At 48.8% G+C, this 15,788-nt stretch overlaps 1 protein-coding gene across 1 annotated transcript; it reads right to left on the bottom strand.

The window, feature by feature from the left end:
- Nucleotides 1–1,260: 1,260 nt before the first annotated feature.
- Nucleotides 1,261–8,524, bottom strand: CLEC3B (C-type lectin domain family 3 member B). Its single transcript, XM_065665516.1, has 3 exons — nucleotides 8,327–8,524; nucleotides 4,746–4,844; nucleotides 1,261–3,166 (listed from the first exon to the last, which is right to left on the bottom strand). Exons 1-3 carry the CDS (start codon nucleotides 8,430–8,432, stop codon nucleotides 2,766–2,768), a joined length of 606 nt encoding a protein of 201 aa, XP_065521588.1. The 5' UTR covers nucleotides 8,433–8,524; the 3' UTR covers nucleotides 1,261–2,765.
- Between the last annotated feature and the right edge of the window lie 7,264 nt (nucleotides 8,525–15,788).

The following is a 15,788-nucleotide window of genomic DNA, read 5'->3' as shown; positions in this document are numbered from 1 at the left end:
AGTTAATGAGAGTTTATTTAATAAGTGTTAAACCCTAAAAAGTAAGCAAAGGCATAATGAAACCTTCTAGTATAGTTGTTTGGTGAACATTTTATAGCTTATTCTTGCAGAGCAAATAAAAGGCAGCAAGCCTTAGATCTTCTTCCCTAATTTCTTTGGATTAACAGAGAATAAGTTTCTAAATATCTCAAACCAGCTGGCAATGCAGATGATATCATGCCTATGTCTGATATCCCTGAAGACAGTTCAGTGGTTTTCCTTACCAGTGAAGGAAAGACTCAAAGACTCAAAACAAGCTTTTGGCTTGTGAGTCCCAAATTCTCACCCACTTTTGCCTATCCGGCCCTTTTACTGAAGCCCAAAGCAAGCTGGCTGCTAGCTGGGTGCTGAGGTGTGTTAACAGTGTGCTGCTGTGGCCCTTGCTCTGAGGGATGCTTCAGAAAGGTGTTATCTATGGTAAACCACTTCTAGCCACTTGGTCTGTACTTGGTGGACAGGGAGGTGAGTGCATTAGCCTAGGTCTGTTGAAGCCAGCTATGGATGGGGTAATGCTGGGGTGACTCCTTCAGTAGGCTCACCTAGTAACCTTCCTTCTTTCATTTATATAAATAGATGCACATTTTGTGCTTCACCTTTCTTCTGCTGCGTTACAGAGCCACAGGCAGCTGGGCAGCACCAGCAGTGGCACAGGATCTTACACAACATCTCCTGTTTCAATAGCATGGGGTTCATTTGCTATTGCAGGTGTCGCAATATGTTGGTTCAGGCCTGATCACTTCCACATTCCTTTTTCGGGGGGGAAAAGCTGAGATTTCTTCCCATTATCCTGTGTGCCTTTGGTTGGGACTGCACTATGTGAGCAGCAGATGTTCCTGTCTGGCTTGAGTGCCAAAAAGATTTAATGGAGGATCCAAAAAGTGATGCTTGTGCCAGCCCCCAGCAGATGGACCACATCCCACAGCTGGATGGACTACAGTTCCCTCTGGAGTATTCAGTATGAAATTGCCCAACAGCAAGGGGAGGGGAGGAAGGGGATCTTATTTTCCTATGTGTATCCCATATGTATGGCATGTGACAAGGATGATAACAGGGAAGTGGGGTTGTCCTACAAACCGTCTCACAGGGGAGGAGGCTCTCACTTTCTGCTTTCCCCCTCTGCCTTTGATATCTCTGACCTCCTGACAGATCCCTGGAGCTGCTCTGAAGGGAAATACACGGAGAAAAAAGCACTCCAACCACACACTGACTCAACTCCATTCCTTCAGCAAGCTCTATATGTATCTTTATTTTATAGTCATTTGAACAGCGGAGAGGTTGGCAATAGTGACAGCCTTGGAAGTGTGCACTCTGCATTTGTGTGTCTGTTTTGGTCCCTCCGGCTTGGCTCCCACTTGATGTGTTGGAAGACCCACCATCGAGCTGCTTTTACACAAAGCAGCAAATGGAAATACCTCTCCCATGGGCTCCCCCAAAGCATCATGTCTCAACACCCCCAACCTGGACCGGAGGGTTAATACCAAGCACTGGACTGCAAAGAACTACTGCTACCTTCCAGCCAACAGCCAGCGAAGCTTCATTACACTGCTGGGGTAGCCTTCACCTCTTTCCCATCATTGCTGGTTCTTTGGTTTTTATAGTCTTTAACCTTCTTCTCAGCAAAAAATTGCCTTCAGATTTGTATTTCCTGAGGACTGTGCGCGGCCCAACAAAGAGTGGAATATTTCACTTGGGTTTCCATCCCTTAAAGGGGTCAGATGGTTCCTAAAGCTGGAAAAGCTAGTTGTCCTGGAGTTTGTTTTCAATACACAGTTGTTTTTCTTAAGGCAGAGTATTCCCTAATAGCATTAAGTTTCTGTTATTTACGTAATGCTTTCATCTTCTACTTCCATTAGTATATTTGACTGACTATGCTGCAAGTCATCACTGCTTCCCCCATGATGCTGGAGCATAAATAAAGCTTCCAGTGGGGTTTTTTAAAGGATCTGGCAGTGGGTCTCGCTCTCCCACAGGAATCAGTGAAACTGGCTTCTGGCTGATGAAAAAAGGACCAGGAAAGCAGGGAATGCTTCTGGAAAGGACACCCGCCTTCTCGGTAAGTCAGTGTCTGGTAAGTAATGAATGAATTAGTAAGTACCATGCCTGGTACTTGCTATTTCGTTCATGCACATAACTGGACTAGTCAACCCACTGAGCAGCTGCTGCTCAGCCAATAAGCTCAATTGTATCTCCCAATGCAAAGCAGGAGTTAACTCCCTCTGCTTGTTGAGACAGGACCTCCATCCCCAGGAGCCTGAATTGTGGCACTGTGAGGAACACAGAGCTCCCATGGGTTTCTGTTAGGGCTTATGGGGAACCAAAACAAAGAGAAAAAGGCAGGAACTAGCCATGCTGGTGTCCCAGCAAAGCTCAGCAAGATGGGAAAGGACATTGCAGAGTGACAGCCTTGGCTGGTTGCTGGACTGCTGTGCTGGTTCTTTGCCAAAACAACCGAGCCTATATTGTCCTAATAAATTCCCTGTGTAAAAAAATATATCTATAGATCGTGCCTTAGGAAGAACGCTGCAGCTGCTAACGGGGCTGGATGTGGTCAAGTGAAATGCTCTAACGCTCTCTAATTCCACATGGAGCTGTGTCAACTCTTCTTTGCGAAGAGTGGCTCTACTCCAAACGTGTGCGTGCAAACATACATGTACACACACACACACACATACCTACAGCTTTATAATCCCAGGGGGAAGACCTGGGTTGTGAGGGGACCCCCACCACTACACGATCATGAACTGGCAGACATAGGGCAGCTGCTCTTTGCACCTCTTGTCGAACCACTTCCCGATGGCAGCTCCCGACAAGGCCGCGCAGTTTTCCAGCTTGCCGCCGTCGGGCTGGGTGGTGATTTCAGTCTCCCAGTTCTTGTAGCGGATGGGGCCACCCGTCATGTCGACCCACTTGCCCTCCACAGCCATGTCGTTGAGGCCCAGCCAGATCTCCGCCTCGGAGCCGATGCTCTTGCGCATGTAGTCGTAGAGCGCATCGTTCTCCTCACCACCCTGCGGGGTGCTGAGCGTGCCGCCCTGCGAGATGCAGTTCTCGCTGGCCTCATGGTAGGTCTTGGTCTCCGGGAACGCAAGGAAGCATTTTAGGTGGATTTTGGTGCCTTTCAGGCAAACTGAGAGGTCATGGCACAAACAGAACAAAAAAGACAGAAAAGGGAATTGGGGTTAAAACCAGCGCACGGGAAGAGGCAGCAGCAGCAAATGCAGTGGCCAAACTACAGAGTTCATTTCTTAGGCTGCGCAGTGACCCTCAGCAGCACAGGAGTCCCAGGGCCCTGTTGCTCCTTTGCAGGACACAGCTACCAGTGATGAGACTCTTCATCAGGGACTGTAGCAACAGGACAAGGGGTGATGGGTTCAAACTGCAACAGGGGAAGTTCAGGTTAGATCTAAGGCAGAAGCTCTTCCCTGTGAGGGTGCTGAGGCGCTGACACAGGGTGCCCAGAGAAGCTGTGGCTGCCCCATCCCTGGCAGTGTTCAGGGCCAGGCTGGACACAGGGCTTGGAGCAACCTGGTCTGGTGTGAGGTGTCCCTGCCTGTGGCAGGGGGTTGGAACTGGATGAGCTTTAAGGTCCCTTCCAACCGCAACCAGTCTGGGGTTCTGTGATTCTATGAACTGGGGGGATGTGCCCTCCCTGTCTGCAAACCACTGGGATAAATAGATCTTGAGGTGCCCCTTCCACCCTCCTGGGCTCTGCCAGAGCAGAGGACCAGCCTGGTTCTCCTGCCCTGGCCATGCTCTTCCCCAGCTCTCTCTGATGTGTTTGTTGGAGGCGTGGTGTGTGATGGGTGCTGCTGAGGGTTTGGGGAACAAGTCTGCAGTGCCAGTTACATCACCTTAAGTAGGCAAGATGAAGAAAGTGTCTTTTTCAATAAGCTGTGCTCAGCAGTGTTGTGCTTGCATCGCTTGAGGCCTTCAGAGGGAATTTCTGCTTGCCTCTGACTTTACTGTTAGGGGTAGCAATTTGTTTTGCTTTTCTTTCAAGCTCTAAACCTTGGCAGTGCAAGGTACTGTGGCCAAACAAGAACTAATCGGAGCCACACATTAATATCCAAACAGACTTAATGAACATGAGCTTGGAACTAAAGCCTTGATTTTGCTTGTGTTGCTTTTCTTTGAAGGAGAAAATTCTCCTTAACTTGTATTTTCATCTCATTTCTGTTTCATGTTCTGCAAGTCCTTCTCCTGTTGATGTCAGTGGTGTTTGTGGAAAGTAACTGTGGAGCATGCCTGGAAGATGGACATTTTGGGACTGTCCTCTGTACGTGTTCAATGAAGCACAGTGGGATTGAGCTCCAGTGAGCAATACCTTGGTATATATAAGAGACCAGGTCACCATTTCACTGGGGTCAGACAAAAAAGCAAGCTGTGTTTGACTAAAGCACAGACTAATCCATTACTCATCTCTCCAACTCATCAAGGAACATGAACATCTGGCTTAGTGTCATAGGAGTGACACAGCTTTACAATGCTAAGCTCTAGAACATCAAGAGGGGGACTACATGCCATTAACTGCCTGAGGGGTTTCATCTGCCTGGAGGAACTGCATTTTGATACCCCAGCATCTCCCTGTGATGTACTCCATGTCCATCTGGGCATCTCTTGTCAAAATGTGTGGAGTAATTGTAGCCACCTTATAAGCAGCTCCTCTCTCAAAGCAAAAGCCATGCTTTCTTCAGCAAGTCCCTTACCTGTCTGGAGAGCTTGCTTTTCCTTCAGTAGAGCAACCTCCTGAGAGATGTTATCAATCATGGCCTTCAGGTCTTCAATCATTTTGAGGCTCACAACATCTGGTGGGGAAATCAAGGGAGGAACATAAATATTGGTCGCATGCCCAGGGGAGGACCAAAGCTGCTCCCAGCATCAACACTTTCTCTGCCTGCAGAGAATGACAAACAAAAGGAATCCACAGTGTCAACACCCAGGTCCCCTTGCACATCCATCAGAGGGATCATCATGTGCTCTCTAGCCTGGTTCCACCATCAACCCCGTTTTCCCAGTTTGGGTTTCAGGCCTTTGCATCCCATGGAGCTTCCTACCACAGAGGTGTGGTAGCTGGTGCTGCGGTGGGGGGGTCACACACACAAGCATCGCAAGGTGCAGGCTCATCTCTGGAGCTCCTGTGTATGGCACTTGCTTGAGGTGCTGATCTGATGGTGCTGCCACATGTGAATGTTTTGTGGGGAACTTAAAGCTGATGATGAACAGCTTGGCCAGTTGCAGCCTGCTAAAGCCCATGTCTTGCTAGGTATGTTGCCTCTGCAATGGATCTAAGCAGCTATTAATCACTACTTGGACTTCTCTTATCTAGGAGCAAAAGGTGGTAGGAGATCAGATGTTGAGGCAGAGGCACCAAGCCAGGCAAGTGGGGAAGCAGCTTGGATGGTGACCAAACCTACCAGCTCGAGGACTACATGGTGCCATGGGTATGAAAAGCCAGACACATCAGGAGGAGGGCATTGAGCTGCTTACTTATTGCTTCATTAACTTTAATAGGTTCACTTAACACTGAGGCACTAGTTATTATTCTTCTGCCTTTGATGAAAACACTGTGGGAAACAGCTGATTAAAGCCATTTGTTGTGTTTTTTTTCTCATGCAAACCTGTCTTGCAGCAGAACAAATGTCACTTTTAGGTTTAAGTAACATCCAAGGGCCGCAGCAGGACACTGCCAAGGAATCTTGCTCTTTACACTGTTCCAGCTGGGTTTGCTGGTGGGTTCCCATCAAGGTGACATATCTCCTTGATAACTACCTAAGCACCCTGTCCCATATATATGTATACCCATATATATATATATACCCATACATATTCTACCACCTTGTGTCTAAATCCTGGACCACAAGATGCTCCTACAGCAGCATGTTCAGCAGGACATCACAGGGAGACTGGTGAGTTTGCACTCCAGCTACAAAGGGAGCACTGTGGCTACATCAACAGACAATGAGTTCCCTATTTTATTGCCAGAGGGTTTTGTTCTCTGCGCTGTCATTTCCCTGAAGCAAGGCTATTTATGGCTTGGGTCTGTGGAAGGTGTCCCTGCCCATGGCAGGGGGTTGGAACTGGATGAGCTTTAAGGTCCTTTCAACCCAGACCAGTCTGGGATTCCACAGTTTTCAGGGAAGAGCACCCAGACGACAAGGTTACACCAAAATTCTGGGCAGCATCAGGAGTGGAGCCCCAATCAGTCCCTAGCCACTGATTTAAGCATCCAGACTCCAATTTCCATCTCCATTTACCTTCAAAACACATGTGAGAGCTACACAGAGATGTTCCCTCCTTGTGCCCCCAGCACCCCACTGCAGCTCCAACCAAGGCCTGTGTCCCCATGTGGAGGGGTGCCATTGCCCACCTCCCCTGAGCATCCTTGTGGGCAAGTCCCATTTGTCCCCCAAGACACCGGGGTTATCAGATTGTTTCCTGAATCACTGCACCTGGAAAAATCACTGGGGAGCAATTTGAGGGGACCCCCCCCCCCCAACAGCAGGCTAAGTGAATGTGCTGTCTCAGCGTTTTCTACGTGCTATGGTTTGGCTTTTTCATGTCGAAACAGCAGCATTTTTGTCCTGAAACAGATCCAAATGTAAGCAATAATTACCAAAAAAGAAAAGAAGAAGAAAAAAGAAAAGGAAAAATGCAGATAAAGAAATGAAAAGCTTGGCTCGAATCAGCGTTTTCTTTTCTAACATTTGTGGTTTGCCTGCACAGATTGAAAAGAAAGAAAACCAGCCAGAAACCCCCGACCCTCCAGTGGCTTCACCCTGCCTGACCCTCCCTGGGAAGGAGTGAGGAGTGAGCTGCGATGGGGTGCTGGGGGCCGGGGATGGGATGGGGCCATCCTCACCCCTGCAGCGGGTGGGCATCTGCAGGCTTGGATGTGGCAAGGGGTTGGGGACAAAGAGGAGTCTCACAGGGGAGTTTTAGCCCTTTCCTCCCTCTTATCCCACCCCCTGGCATGGACAAAAGTCCGAAGAATGTTAGCCAAGGGACGCTGGAAGTTTCCAGTAAAGGCAGTGCAGCTGATGTGGCTGCCCAAAACATGCCAAGTTGCTGGGTGTTTTCCCCACAGAAAACTTGACTTTGAAAAGGAGCTCTGAAGCTCTCAGTAAAAGCTGCCAGCAGAGGATTGGATTTTCAGGGCAGCCCCCACAAATGGTTTTAAATCAGAGCCCAATTTTCCTGTCAAAAAGGTGATTTTTCTCCCACCTTCTTGTCACCAATGGGTTACAAACCGCAGTTGCAGTGATACAGGGAGAAAAACAGGATTTCTCTAAGTAATCTGTCTCTCTCCTGGTGCCTCCAGTGAGTTCCATGCACTTCTGTGCCCGGTATGAACCCACGGGGGTATTTTTTGTTCTAGAGAACAACCACAGACCAAAGATGTAGAATAAGCAGCTATGCCATGATTCCATAGAGGAATTTAATGGGAGAGAGAGAAAAAACCCCTCAAGGATCCAAGATCTATGATGAAAACAGCCACTGGGTGAGCAGAGAGCAGCCAGGCCAAGCAAATTCCTGGGATGCTTCTCCCTTGCTCCCTGCTTCATTCCAAGCAGGAAAGCGCTTGCCAGAAGTGGTCCAAGTCAGACACATCAGGCAGGTTCTCACGCCACTGGGATGGATGCAAGCTGCTTCCTTACCTGCCTTCTAGGATTAATATGCATTGAGCTGGAGGGAGGAAGGGTGGGACAGTGGCAAAAGAGAAGAGAAGGAAAAACCAAACACACAAGGGAAAAGAAAACTTCAGCATCTTTTCATGTCTGTTGCCCTCTGGTAAGCTTGAGGGGTTGGAGCTTGTGTACGGCTTGACATGCACCAGGGGTAAGTGCTTAAAAACCAAGATCCATGTTGCTGTTTAAGGAATTCTGTATGTTCTGCCTACTCCTGTCTCCAAATCTACAACAGTTTTCTGTCATCTGCCACTTGGTTCTGAAAACAAATGAATGAGGGGCTGGGGGTGTAGAAATGGAGAGTTTAATAGACGACAAGTTTGGGGAGAAGCACAGATAACATGGAAAAGGTGTTGCCCTCTGAAATTCAGACCAAGCCGTCCCACCACTTATTTAAGGTAGGAACCCACCCAAAATATTTCACTGTTACAAAAGGGCTTCGCAATCATTTGACAGGGGGAAAAAATAACTCTCTATTAGGGTTTTAGCTGCTTATTTGAAAGCTTCATTAAAGCACTGTTAAATCCCCAGACACCGGCGCCAACAGCATCCCCCCAAGCCCCGCAAGGTTTCCCACAGGGAACATGCCAAAGCTCCTTTACCTTTCTTGGAAGGTGGTGGTTTCTGCCGGACTTTCCCGTTTTGCTGGCTGGAGATGTGGGCAAGGGAGAGGAGGCAGAGGAGCAGGCAGGCTCCCCGCAGCGCCATGCCGAGCAGGGCTGCAGTGGCTCTGCTCTGCCCTCACACAGCCGGCTTGGATCCCAAAGCACTGTCCCAGAGAGCCGCCCGCTGAGCTGCAGCCAGAGGCAGCCTCCCGGCCCCGGGGGGGCTCAGCAGCTCCAGCCAAGGCTGGGAACATCCCGGAGGGGTTGTGTTTCTTAGCACATTGCTCGGGTTTGCTTAGAAATAAAAGGGAACGAATACGCTGAGAGTCTGCTAAGCTAAACATAAAGAAAGGCTGGGAGTACAGCTGGAATGATTTCCCATGGCTTTTTAGTGAAATAGCATGAGTTTGGGAATTGGTGGAGTCACCGTCCCTGGAAGTGCTCACAAACTATATAAATGAGGCCCTCAGTGACATGGGTTAGTGGTAGCCTTGGCAGTGCTGGGGTAAGGGTCAGACTTGATGATCTTAAGGGTCTTTTCTGACCTGGTCGATTCTATGATTCTGTGTGTTACAACATGAAGTGTGAAATGGTGTTTGGGTGGCCGAGAGAGCAGAGAGGCGCCCAGGCAGCCCTGCAAGGGATGCTGCCTGCAGGAATGCTGCCCGCAAGGGAGGCTGTCTGCAAGGGATGCTGCCTGCAGGGATGCTGCCTTTAAGGGATGCTGCCAGTGCAACAACAGCAGAGGCAGCACATGGGAGGATGCAAGGTCCTGCACAGACATTCCTGGTTTATCCCCACTGCAAGGGGCTGCTGTGGTCCCCCCAGCCTATGTGCAGCCACAGGGAGAGCAGAATGGGGAGAATGTGTTCCACAAAAAGCCGCTGCCCCTGAGGCCACCTTGCAGGGTCCCACCATGACTTCTTGGAGCAGTCAGGCTGTGCTGAACAGCCCTGCAGCCTAAACCAAGACCTCTGCCTGATGGTTTTGGGTGCTACAGCACAAGCAGGTGAGTCTTTCCTGCAGGAGGAACAGGAACAATCTGAGCAAGCAGAGGAAAATTCATGCAGAGAAAGAAGAGGAGGGGGAACGGCATTTGGGAGAACAAAGTGCTCTGGATATTGGCCATTAACCTTAAATCTTTCCCAAAGAATTAAGGCAAGATGCCACCCAGCACAAGGTGAACCACTGAAGTCCTAGCAGCATAAAACGTCTGAGATAAACAGGGGTGTAGCTGGAAAAAGAACTGCTGTTGATTTAGCTTGACCACAACTGTGTTACCCTGCCTTGCACTTCTGCTGAATAAGGAAAACCTTGCCCTTATATCCTATCTGAATAGAGCTCCCTTGCATTTGCAGTCCAAACTTTTGAAGCCAAGGAGGAATGGGTTTGATCTGCATCCCCCTTCACCACACACACTCAAACCCACTCAGATGTAGGCCAGAGGATATATATTTTGGGGACTTACTGTTCTCCTGCCTGGATTATCCCCAAATGGGATGGAGCTCAAAGAGATGCCAAATACCTACATACATATTCCCTTCTCCTGACATTTAAGTAGCATTTACCTATCCAAATTACTTTTGGTAACTCAGCACCTCCCAGTTTTCCTTGGCTCCAGATTTGCTCGCCTGCCTTTGCTTTGATTCATGTCCTGCCACACTGGAGACAAAACCAAAAAGCTCCTTTTGCTGCTGTGTGTGAAATGGATGGATCTGGCATGGAGTTTGACAGCAATCCCTAACCAGAGGTTTCTGGGTACCTGGGATTCTCCAGAACATTGCATTTCTCCAGTTCCCCAGCTGAAACGAGGAGAGCAGCTTTCCATTAATACCTTAGGACAGCCCTGCAACCAAGGGGCCTCTGTACCAGCCAGCAGGTCCTGTGCTAAACACCACCGTCATTTTTCTTGAAAAGGAGAAAAATGGAAAGAAGCAGACACAAAACACCTGTCTCTGGCTGTAACCCCTATTCACAGGGGGCTTTGCTCCAGTTCTGCCCTATGTAGATTGAAAATAAATCCTTCACATTATCAAAGTTCATAAACCCCTGCAAATGCACCCAACAGGAGCAAGCTGAAGTGTTGCTGCAATCAGCCCTGAACAGGGATGCTACAGGGAATGGCGACCTAAACGCAGGAAGGCGCATCCCTGACTGGTTTGTGTTGGAAGGCACCTTAAAGCTCATCCAGTTCCAACCCCTGCCACAGGCAGGGACACCTTTCACTAGAGCAGGTTGCTCCAAGCCCCGGCCTTGAACACTGCCAGGGATGGGGCAGCCACAGGTTCTCTGGGCACCCTGTGCCAGCGCCTCAGCACCCTCACAGGGAAGAACTGCCTTGTATCCAACCTGAGCTTCCCCTGTTTCAGTCTGAACCCATTATCCATACCCAGTCCATCCCCTGCCTGGGCTCCTGCTGAAGCCTGAGGCTGCAGTTTCAGTTAAATAATGAGGTCTCAAAGGTCCTCCCTAATGTGGCTCTTTGAGCAGACATCATGCTTTTGAGGTCCTGATGATTCACACATCTTGATTCACAGCTGGAGGGCTCATTAGGCACATAGAGCCCATCAGAGAGAAACAGCAGGCACAGGGGGAAAGAGAGCAACAGCTAATTCTTGGAAGGGTTAATGGGAAGCAGAAAGACTGTAATTACACCAAGCAACCAGGGGTTTGTCCATGATTGTTTTAAATCTGGCCAATTACAGATTCTACTTCCCCATAAGCACTTTACTCCCTGGTTTCAAGCCTGGTCTCCTGCTCAGATACAGAGTAGCTCCTGCTAGCTGTAAAGAAACTAATTCAAGATGAAAAGAAGAGGGCAGAAGAACCTATGCTTATGGAAACTGCCCCAGGGCCTTTACGTGGCTTTGGGAAACCCATAAGTAGGCTGTGATGCTGAATTTGGAAGGCTTTTGGCTAGCAAAACAGTGGCTGGAATAAGCCCACAAAAGGAAGCTGGATGCTCCTGGCAGTAATGCAGACCTGTGATTTCATGCCCAGCTAGGCAAGGAAATGGGCAGGGAGATCAGAGGCTGTTTTGATTCAGCTCCTGGGAAATAAGCAGGTATCGCCAAGCCAAGAAATGAGGCAGTGCCACTGCACAATGGCTGGAAAGTGGAAGGGTGGGCTAGAAAACAGCATTCACACAGTTATTATCAAGATCAGCAGTTACCAGAGCTGGCTTTTCAGGGCTCAGTTACTAGTTCAAAGGCAGGCCATCACAATGGTGAATGGTGCCTGCTCCTTGCCTGCAGCCCCCCTCCTTTCGGGAGTCTCCAGCCTTCCTCACTGATAACAGCAGGAGAGCAAAGGGAGACCCAAAACCATAGAATCATAGAATCAGGGAATCATAGAACCAACCAGGTTGGAAAAGCCCTTTAAGCTCATCCAGTCCAACCATTCCCAGCACTGCCAAGGCCACCACTAACCCATGGCACTGAGGCCTCGTCTCCACAGTGTGTGAACACTTGCAGGGACGGTGACTGCAGCCCTGCCCTGGGCAGCCTGTTCCAATACCTGAGCACCCTCTGGGGCAGGAATTGTTCCTCAGCTCCATCTAAACCTCTTTCCATGTGGGACTGTGCAGCTTGGTGGTTTGACCCATGGCTGGGGCAGCATTCTGGGTTTCATTCCTCTGCTGCCTTGACCAAATCTGCTCTGCAGGAGGAGGATCTGTCTCTCAGCCACATCACAGTAACCTCAAAGAGGAATAGGAGAGAAAGGGGATGGACAATAAAATACATGCTGTGAGGAAGTGGGGTGAGCAGAAGAAAACATCTGATATTAATTAGCTGCTGCCCAAACACGTGCTGGCATCATTCCTGCTTTCCACCAGCATAAACAACATCACGACAGGTTAAAATGGAAAAAGGCAAATCTGTGTATCATTGTTTTTGAGGCCAATGGAGAAGAAATGCAATAATAGCTCAGGAAAGGGTGGTTTTCCTAAGCACAATGATAGGGAAAACCAAAGAGTCAGCACTCTGCCAAAACGTTATCCTCAGCACCAACATCAGGAAACTGGCTCTGAGCCTAAGGAAGGAGCATTCCAATCACATCCCACTGCAAGCACGGCTCACATCCCTACCCCACATTCACCCAGGGTCCCAGCACAGAAGGATCTGTGCTATCAGAGACCCTCAGGCCTTAAACCTGACCCGAAAGTAGAGACCTTGAGTTCAAATGCTATCAGCTGCTCAAAATCCTCCCATTTCCAAAAAGAGCTGCACTGGACTCACCCCTCCCCTCTGTTCACAGCATGCATGTGGGTTAGGGGTATATCCATCTGTCTTCACTGTTCTGCTTTTCTGCCCGTCATCCATGTTCCAAAGCCCAACCAGCCAAAGGAAAACAGGAGTCAAGCATCTAAATCTAACACCATAACTCTGGAGACAATCCTAATTGTGCAGACTCGCTGAGCAGGCTGCACAAAATCCACCTTGGCATCAGCTCAAGGGAAGTCATGGTTGAAATTAAAGTATTTTAGGCAAGCAGATAGTGGTTTTGCCAGTTTACAGTCTTGTTGCATGTTGTTCTCACCTCTGAGTGACTGGTTTGCTTTCATAGGGCTGCGGATGCTGAATTGGGGATTCTAAAAGAATTTCAATGTCAGCCTCATGAATTCCTTCATTTTCGGAATTTAGAGAAACATTTGTGTGATCAGACAGCAGAAAGCAAGCAAACCATGCCTTGAAAAGCCTCGTCAGATTAAAGCTGGTCTCTCTCCAGGGGTGGGGAAAAGAGAGGTAGGGCTTAAATCATGACTTTTCAACCCATAGGTTTCTATGGAAATATCAAAACTTACCAAAACACAGTGAGAACATGTAGTGAGAGAGCTCCTCTAGAAGGGAGGTCCTGCAGGCTGGTGGCTCCAATACTCAAGCACAACTGGCTTGGCTGCAGTCTCCTCCATGCTGTCTCGGTGCACACCACCTCCATACATCAGCAAACAGCTGAGGCTTCATTTCCTTTTTCCTCTCTGAAGGTATTAGCTTGGGGCCACAGTAACTATGATCTTCTCAGTCTGAATCAGAGAGATCAAATCTCACCTACAAACGGTGTGATGTGAAAACTCAGCTGTGCCCGTGCTGCTGTTCTTATCCTCATCTTGAGAACAGGAGAGCAAGAGATGTTCAAAGAGCTTGGAAGGTAACCACAGCCTTATTAAAGTGTTCCAGTCGATGAAATTGAGGTTGAAGCCATCACCAAGGAGTCATTAACAGCAGCATGTTTGAGATCCTAAAAAGATCTTAGTTTTAACTTGGATCAGCTGCATTTCTGGCCATACAGTAACAGAAGCACCATAGTCTCTCTGTGGGGAGACAGGTACCAAAGTGCCCTGCTATGGCCAAGCACTATCACTGGGAGTCAGGGACTCTACCCAAAGGGAAAGAAATGAGGGACCAGGCATTTAAAGCGCCAGCCTGAAACCACACCCTGGCAGCTGCATCCATGTTTATCCTTGGAAGGAATAGCTGCAGGGAGCACAAACAGGCAGCAGTGTCCTAGGAGACAAGGGGTTAGAGAGCAAGGGGAAACAGCAGAGAGGCTAAAGAGCTTTAGTCCCAGTTGCAGACCTGCTCTTGCACTTTGCTCAAGCACATGGAAAAGAGGGAACAAGGCTCTGGGGTGAGGACTGGAGCACTCAGTTCTCACCAGTCACAGTCACTTCTTCCTCCCTCTGGGTGTCAGTGGCTGCTTACTACAGACAAAGTAAATCAGTGCTACAGCAGGGCTGAAGAATATCCTGCTGCTGAGGAGGGAAGTGGCACCTGCTGGAGTTTAAAAGAAAGGCTGGAGGCAATCGTAACAGAAGGTGGTAAGTCCCAGTTAATTCCTGTTTAGAGAGAAAATGCAGAAACTCTGTACTGCCTATGTTGAATCAAGGTGCTGAGTCCCTTGAAGACTTGCACACTCCCAATAGGTTTAAAATTAAATAGGGGAAGTTCAGGTTAGATCTAAGGCAGAAGTTCTTCCCTGTGAGGGTGCTGAGGCACTGGCACAGGGTGCCCAGAGAAGCTGTGGCTGCCCCATCCCTGGCAGTGTTCAAGGCCAGGTTGGATGGGGCTTGGAGTGACCTGGTCTGGTGTGAGGTGTCTCTGCCTCTAGCAGGGGGCTGGAACTGGATGGGTAAGCTTTAAGGTCCTTTCCAACCCAAACCATTCTATGATTCTATGAGCAAGCTCTGGCTCACACTAACTTGTCTTTACAACAGGCTGTGCTGAAGCAGGTTTTCATAAAGCCTGACTGCAGGTGGGATAGTACCTCCTCCCCATTGCCTCCACTCCCACCCCAGGGCAGAACAAGCTCCCTTCTCTTCCCCAAACCACACAGCTGCAAGGTTGAGCCACTACTGTAGGTGCAAAACACTGGCTGATGGGATCCTTGCACTTGGTGAATCTGCTGTACATCACCCTGAGTGTAAACACAGATTTGGAAGAACATGAGTACAAACCAGCCAGATCCAGCCCTGCTCCAAGGGATGTGCCCCTGTCAAACAGACCTTTCAGCTGGGATACAAAGGGGAAGACAAAAAACCCAAACAGGTAAATTGCAGCTGGGTGCTTTTTAGGCAACACAAGCAGAAGCCTAGCAGGAGCTGCTAGATTTCGCATCTCTAGTGCACAGCTTTCAGCCTCTCGACACTCCCAGCAGAAGCAATTAATTTCTGGGACAAACAGAGAGCTATCCTGCTCCGCAGATGTTTCCTCTTAGTTGCACTGGACTCAAGTCAATGAAAACGTGGCAATATCTGCACAGCAACACATGGAACTTTCCACCAGCCCAGATGGGAACAGAAGCAGGCTCAGTTGAAGCCTCTGTTAAAAATCTAACTGCTATTTTTGCTTGGAATGGAAGGGAGGGGTTAAAGAGAGTTAAGAAAATAGAAATGGGCAGCATAGACCTTAGCATGCCTGAGAACCACAGATCTCAAAGATTCCTTAGCAGATGCTCTATCAGCTGGGAGAGCTGCAGGCCCTTTTACCCCTCTCAGAGCTTTGTTTATCCATCTGGGATGTGAGCTGGTAGCAACAAACCTCCAGGGGCAGCTGAGATCAACTAGCAGCTGTACAGTACTTCTGGCCAGGCTTGTTATTTATATTTCGGGGGTAGAAGCAGCCCCAGTCTGAACTGGGGTCGCACTCCATCCCACTGCTTTGCCACGCCACCAGATGGGAGGTAGCAAGTGTGGAAGGAATAGGACCCCACAAAGACCCCCAATTCATTCCATGCCTAGTTACATAGCTACAGAAGACCTGGAGGGAGGACATGCATGATTAGAAGAGGCACTGCAGATACTTGCACTATATTAACTTAAATTGACGCTCTCAAAGTCCTTGGAGCCAAGTATTTTGTGACCAAGTTAGCCAATTTTGTACACACAGATGCTCAGGTACCAAGAGTTTGCTTTTCAGGTATCTTGAGCACATAGCCTAGATCTCAAATAGGCTAAATATTT

Source organism: Lathamus discolor, chromosome 2 (genome assembly GCF_037157495.1).
Source record: "Lathamus discolor isolate bLatDis1 chromosome 2, bLatDis1.hap1, whole genome shotgun sequence".
In the NCBI taxonomy this organism is placed as follows: domain Eukaryota; kingdom Metazoa; phylum Chordata; class Aves; order Psittaciformes; family Psittacidae; genus Lathamus; species Lathamus discolor.
The sequence above is the reverse complement of the archived record's forward strand: the minus strand, read 5'-3'. Positions and strand labels throughout refer to the sequence as shown.

Excerpts from the sequence above, each read along its gene's own strand:
- CLEC3B (XM_065665516.1), bottom strand. The coding sequence starts at position 8,432 with ATGGCGCTGCGGGGAGCCTGCCTGCTCCTCTGCCTCCTCTCCCTTGCC. Across the intron at positions 4,845-8,326 it reads ACCACCACCTTCCAAGAAAG|ATGTTGTGAGCCTCAAAATG; the intron begins GTAAAGGAGCTT and ends TTTCCCCACCAG. Across the intron at positions 3,167-4,745 it reads AAAGCAAGCTCTCCAGACAG|TTTGCCTGAAAGGCACCAAA; the intron begins GTAAGGGACTTG and ends ATGACCTCTCAG.